This window comes from Octodon degus, unplaced genomic scaffold (genome assembly GCF_000260255.1).
Source record: "Octodon degus isolate 3935 unplaced genomic scaffold, OctDeg1.0 scaffold00010, whole genome shotgun sequence".
Taxonomy (NCBI): domain Eukaryota; kingdom Metazoa; phylum Chordata; class Mammalia; order Rodentia; family Octodontidae; genus Octodon; species Octodon degus.
The window spans coordinates 9,869,259-9,875,954 of NW_004524586.1; the positions used below are offsets into that span (position 1 = coordinate 9,869,259).

The following is a 6,696-nucleotide window of genomic DNA, read 5'->3' on the forward strand; positions in this document are numbered from 1 at the left end:
AAAAAAAAAAAAGAAAAAGAAAAGCCTTAGTGACTGTCATGGAATATGTAATATGTACAGTATAACTAACACAAGCTGACTTTCTAGTAACACTATATTCTTTTAATTAATTTTATTGAGAAACAGCAATGAGACAGTTTCAAAACCGATTAATAGGACAGTTTCAATAATTAATACATTGCATATTGTTGTCTTCTTAGTGGTTATTCGTAGTACAAGATGCAGACATGATATCCTATCCAAATATTATTAGTACAAATCTTTTGTCTCATTGAATTAAGAGAAAGTAGCTGTATATCTATCCTAATTTTGTATATACAGATACAAAGTGGTCCTTCCTTTGTATCCCCCTTTTTTTTGTTTAGTTTTGTTAGAGACGGGTATTCCACTGCCATTTAAGAGCTGGGGAGATGGCTCAGTGAAATAAGCGCTTCCCTGGCAAGTACAAGGGCTTGTCGCCATTGCCACTTAAACACTGTAGGTGCATAAATTCAGCAAAATAATCCAATATAGTCCAGTAGTCCATAATAGTAGTGGGTTATCCATAGGACGGGCAATGTCAGAAGTTGTTGACTTGAGCCTTTCACAACTGAGCATATTAATATGGCTTTACTTTTTATAACTCATTTTTATACTTTTCTGCTGGATTGCTATGACCAAGATAAAGAAGACCTATATATCAAGAAATGTATCTTTTGTATCTGACAAGGTCAGTCAAGTCCCCTCAGGACTTATCATAAAACCCTGTACCGCACTATGCAGATCCTTTGTCAGTGTCAGCCATGTGGATGAGTCACGGCCATTGCTTGACCAATTTGTTCTCTGTGAAAGCTTGAGAGAATGTTTTCTCTCCATGTGACTCTCCTTAGGCACACCCTACGTCATCGATCACATTGCTCTGTGGCCTCATAATCTCCTTGATCAGAAAATTTGGGACACAACTGAGTTTACATGATATTACAATATATTCTTTCAAAAGTAGTACAGGTCCCTTGTGACAGAGGATTCCTGATTCGTCCTTCCTTCATAACATTTCTATTGCTATTCATTTCACTTTTCCATGGCTACAGTTACTCAATACAGGTTTTTGTTATTACTTTAAACAAACATTGTCTGTTATATCAACTAAGAATAAAAAATTCATTTATCCTCCTCTCACACTTTCTTTTTTTATGTGAACCAGCTTCTATCCTGTCATTCCGTCCTGTTGAAATCCAACTTGTAGTGTTCCCCACAGAGCAGGTCTCCTGGTGACAAATTCTCTCAAGTTTTGTCTGACAATCTTTATTTATCTTTCACTTTTGAGGGACATGTTGGTTGAATACAGAATTCTAAGTTGATGTTTCATTCCTTTTAATGCTTTAAATATTTCACATCAATCTCTTCTTACAAGGTTTCTGACAGAAGGCCAATGCAATTCTCACTCTTGTTCCATTGTAGGGAAGATGTTTTTTCACTCCTTGTCCCTAGTCTCCAGCTTTTTTCAGGATTTTATCTCTGTCTTTGATTTTATGCAGCTTGAACAGCAAATGTGTGCCAAGGTACAGATTTTTCTGGCATTCTTCCTGGTTGGTACTGAATTTTTTTTTTTTTTTTTTGTAATGTACTTAGTACAGCATCTACAGGGTCTCACTACACAGATTGGACTCACAGTGATCCTTCCTGTTTTTCAGCCTCCTAAGCGCTAGGATTACAGGTGCATGCCACCACGGCTAGTCTCATTCACTGTTTCAGCGCACCCCAAGGGTGGAGCTGGCACCACAGGTGGGGGATCGAACCCCTGCCCCCTGTGTCTACCTAAGCAAGCACTTTAAGCTGCTGAGCTATCTGGCTAGCCGGTACTGATGACGTTAAGGCTCTAGGACCTGGCAATATGTTTGATGTCTGTTATTAATTTTGGGATATTGTCTATCATCATTGCATCAAGTATTTCTTTCTGTACCCTGTTTTCTCTTTCTGTTATCTAACAAGCATGTTTCATTTTGTGTGGTCATCCCATGGTTCTTGAACATTTTTTTTTTTAATTTCTTATTTCTCTCCACTTTCCAGTCTAATAACAAGATACCACAACTGACAGGCCTGCAAAGCTCAGAGTCTGTGTAAAAAGGTGTGTCAAAGGAAATCCCCAGACAACTAAGTGGATAATAAATAAGGGCAGCATAAGAATTTTTAGCCATAGCAGATAGTAGACACTGCCTAGGTACAACTGGAGGAACATGTAGCCTCACACTAAAGGCTTGTCTGCCTTAGTTTTTCGTTTTTTTCTTTTCCTCAATGATTCATCTCAGACTTTTAAGAAAAATTACAAGACATTCTAAAAGATAAAAAGTACAGGGGCTGGAGAGATGGCTCAGTGGTCTAAAGCACCTACTTAGAACAAGCTTAGCAAAGCATCAGGGACTGCGGTTCGGTCCCCCAGCACCACATGCCAGCCAGCCCCGCCCCCTGGTGGGCTGAGCTGGCCACACACACACACACACACACTCTCTCTCTCTCTCTCTCTCTCTCTCTCTCTCTCTCTCTCTTTCTCTCTCTCAAATAAATAAAAATTATTAAAAAAATGTTTAAATAAAAAATAAAAAGTACAAAGTAATGAAACAAACCAGCCTCCAACCTAGACTCAGGTATGGCACAGACTTAGAACGATCAGGCTAGGAATTTAAAATAACTGAATGATATGTTGTCTCAGTTACTCTTCTCTCGTTGCTGGGACAAATACCCGACACTCAAAATAAAGGAAGGAAAGGTTTATTTCGCTCACATTCAGTGGAGGTTTCAGTTCATACTCGGCTGGCTCAAGGCAGGGTGGCACATGGCAGAGGGCAGCCTTTCATGGCGGCGGCAGCAAAGAGCAGAGAGCAAAGGCGTAGCAGCAGCAGTGGCTACAGGGAGGAAGTCCGTCTCCCTTAAGTTGCATTCAGGCTGTATGCTCCAGTCTGCGTGTAGTACTCAGACCCATAATCCCAGTATTGATCATGAATTAATCTCAAAACTTTCAAAGTCCCTGCCCCATGACTGCATGAGGCTTTGGGTCACAACTAGACACAAAACATAACATATGTTACGGCCACTAATGCAAAAAAAAAAAAAAAAAAAAAAAGAATGAGGAACAAAAAAAGGTAGTAAGGGGAGCAAAAAAAAAAAAATTAGAAAAAAAAAAAAAAAAAAAAAAAAAAAAAAAAGGAAAATGGGCAAAAAAAGAGGGAAATGGGAGTAGAGACATGCAAATTCTGAGAAAGAATCAAAAAGAAACCTAGAAATAAAAAAGCATTTTGATAAAAATGAAGAACGTCTTTAATGGGTTCCTTAGTAGACAGGACATGGCTGAAGAAAGGACCAATAGTAAACTAGAAGGTATATCACTGAAACTTTCACCATACCTTAGTAAGTCAGGAAGGCCAGAGTGCTGGGACCGGGCATCTCCTTCTCCTGGGTAGGTAGGCTTTGATAAGGTCCCAGCAGATTGGGCCAAGTAACACAATTTCTTGGAGGGTAGACCCTGTGAAGGGAGTACCCTGACCGTGACTATAAGATGGGTCTCCTAGTGATAAATTTTATAACTGTGTGCTTCCCAAGAGTTTTTTTTCTTATTCCTGTCTAACACTTTCACCAGGCTAGATCCAGGAGCCTGGGAAGTGGTGCCCTTAGCCCACTTGTGTGTTCAGAGCAGCAGTTTTACCCATGGATCTGAGAAGAGTTGTCTATTTGCAGTCTGTTTAGCTTTCCTCTGGTGAGAATGGGAGCCATGTCTTTCAAACTCTTTGTATGCTGGACCAGAAACTAGATGTCTTTTCATTTTTTTTTTTTTTTTTTAATCTGTACCTCTGAGTACTCCTTACAACTTCTATAAGGTTATTTTTTAAATCCAGTCTACTGCTTTCAAAAATTTATATTCAGACTTTTCATAAATTCTAGGTTGCTGTGCTCTAGTTCAATTCAAGCAAAAATAAGAGGGGCAGGAGAGGCTACCTCAGACTGAGACTCAGAAAACCACACAGCTGCAGACGGTCAGCTATAATACCTGCCAGGCCACTGGGTATTCAACAACACACATCCAGAAACAAACAGGTGCTAGGTCCACACTCGTCCAGTACTGCCCCATCTCGTCATGTTGGCCAAGTGGAGGCCCCTGAGTAAGGTTTTGCTGGAGTGCATATCTAAGTGTATATCTAACCTGTGGTTTTAAATAAACTGTGGGTTAGCTGATATTTCATGGTGGATTTCATTTAAATATGTATGTACATGAACGGTTTCTTTAAAAACCATTCTATGGATTCAAAACTCTTTTAAGCTCATCATACGAATTTCCAAGAGGCTAATCCTTCTATCACCAGCCTCATCTGAGAAATGCTAGGTCCAAACATCTGTTGATGAAGACACAATACGCTGCTGACTGGTGTCTACAGAGATGTAAGAGAACAGCCTGGCTGTCTCATTCTGACCTAGTTCCTTGGCAAGAATGCCAGGAGGTGGTATTTAAGTGTCTAAACACCCCAAAAGCAGCAGGGTAATGAACAAGTGTTCCCCGCCTAGGGTCCTGCCCGTCTTCAGGATGGTGAGGGGATCACTGTTCAGCTAACGTAGACAAGACTGCTCAAGAGGCTCCCAAGAGAGCCAAAAGAAGGAATCTGAACCAATGGACACAACTAGTCGCCTTCCAGTTACTACACTTTAACGACATTTCAAATTGATGTGAGCTGGCTCCAGACCCGCAAGGAGCACAGGAGGGTTCACACACAAAAGGAAAAGAAGACATGGAGTGAAGAGCAGGCACAGAAATACCCAGGCCAGCAGGTCCACACTGAAATGTTTCTCATCTGTGTAACAGATTCCCTCAAGCCTCAGGACAGAGCCAATGATCAGACAGGGTGTCTCAGCAGGGGCAACCTGGGAAGACAGTGTAGACCTACAGCACTGGTCACTGACTCAGGGACAGCAGTTCACATGGCCACAAAAATGTGTTATCAACTTCTGCTTTTGAGATACAAATAGTCCTTGTGTAATAACCCACCTGTTTAACAACCATTTGGATTTATGACTGAGGCACACTGTTTAGACTTATAACTCATCTTTTTTTGACCTATTTTTGTAGTTTTGTATGTTTTATTTATAAAGCCTCAATGTTCTTGCACAATACATACCTTGCTTATACTATATTGCAATTTTTATTCATTGTACTGCATAGTACACTACTTTAGTTTTGTGTTATTATACATTATAGTACTGCACATATACATTATGCAATAAAAGCAAAGTTATCAAGTTGGAGTTTCCTTTGACTATTTCTTTGTTCTGGCTGTAATGTAGATACTACACACAATTTTGCATTTAGTCACCAATTTATTTAACAGTCTAGTACCAGGAATGGAACTTGGTCATTAAATGAGGATGGTACAGAATCTTACCTTTAAAGTCAAACTGGTAGATGTTTTTTAAGGATTCATGAAGAAAATAAAAGCTTCCTAGTGCCTGTAAAAACAAACAAAAAAAAAGAGATAAGATCAGAGAAAGACTCACATTGGGGGATTCCTAAGCAAGGTTCCGAGCTACAAATTAAAGGATGTTCTTAGGTTAGCACAAGTTAACCAGCTATGACTCACACAATCACAGACACAAAGGCTGACCACAGCAAGCTTGCTAAGGTCCACCATCACCAGGCTTGGGTGTGGAACCCCACTGGGAGGCCAAGGGTAGGGCTCAGCTGGACGAGGCCTCTGCAGAGCACTGACCCTCAGCTCCACAGCTACATGTGGTCTGAGATCTGGCACTGACCCACTGTACACTGGACATTCTGCTAGCCCCCTTCCTCTCACCCCTCATTCTGCAGAACTGAGTGGAAGCCCTGTGCCCAGCAGCCACCGAACCCAGCCCATGCGTAGATTAACTGAGCAAATAATTCTGTAAGCTACACATCATTCTGATCTGAGGGATCCAGCATGGCAGGATACAGTGTTCTAAGAGTCACTTGTTGCTGTTCTGAAATTAAAATTTAACATAGCATTTTTATACATATGTATAAGTGTGTATTCATATATAAATTTTGTGTGTATATTATGTTTTTATTTTTCCAAATCTAATAAGGGTCCTGGGGAATCTTTACAGTTGTAGTTATAAACTGTATACATTTAAAACTACACATTTATCAAAACTCACTGGTCTGTCCCTGAAAGGATAAATCTTGCCATCCATACATTATATATAATAATATAAACTCAACTTAACAAAAAAAGCCCTATGGGGCCGGGGAGATAGCTCAGTAGAATAAGCACCTGCCTGGCAAGTGCAAGGTCTTGAGTTCAATTCCCAGTATTACAAAAAAATAATAATAAATAAATAAAAAGTCCTACTCTCATCCACATGGCTGACACTGACAAAGGTTCTACAATCTGAGATACAGGATCTCAGGGTAAATCCTGAGGGCATTTCACTGACCTTCTCAGACCAAAAAGCTACAACTCTTATTGCACAGGTCCTGCTTTACCTTGGTCTTAACTATCCAGCAGAAAAGTATAAAAACAAAGTATAAGAAGTAAAGCCATGGTGTTATGTTGAGCTGTAGGGAACTCAGATCAACAATTTCTGACATTGCCAGTCAAGCAGAAGACCCAATACTATTATGGGCTACTGGACTCTTTTAGAATATTTTGCTGAGTTTACATACCTGTAATATTCAAATAACGGAACTTAACAAAAAAA

General features: G+C 40.0%; 1 protein-coding gene across 2 annotated transcripts in view; it reads right to left on the minus strand.

The window, feature by feature from the left end:
- Positions 1-6,696, minus strand: part of Inpp5a (inositol polyphosphate-5-phosphatase A) — a 263,156-nt gene that overhangs the window by 82,138 nt on the left and 174,322 nt on the right. For both annotated transcript variants that reach the window (XM_004625559.2, XM_023708885.1), the window contains one exon: positions 5,406-5,469. In XM_004625559.2, the coding sequence (XP_004625616.1) occupies positions 5,406-5,469 (64 nt within the window). The remainder of the gene's footprint in view (positions 1-5,405; positions 5,470-6,696) is intronic.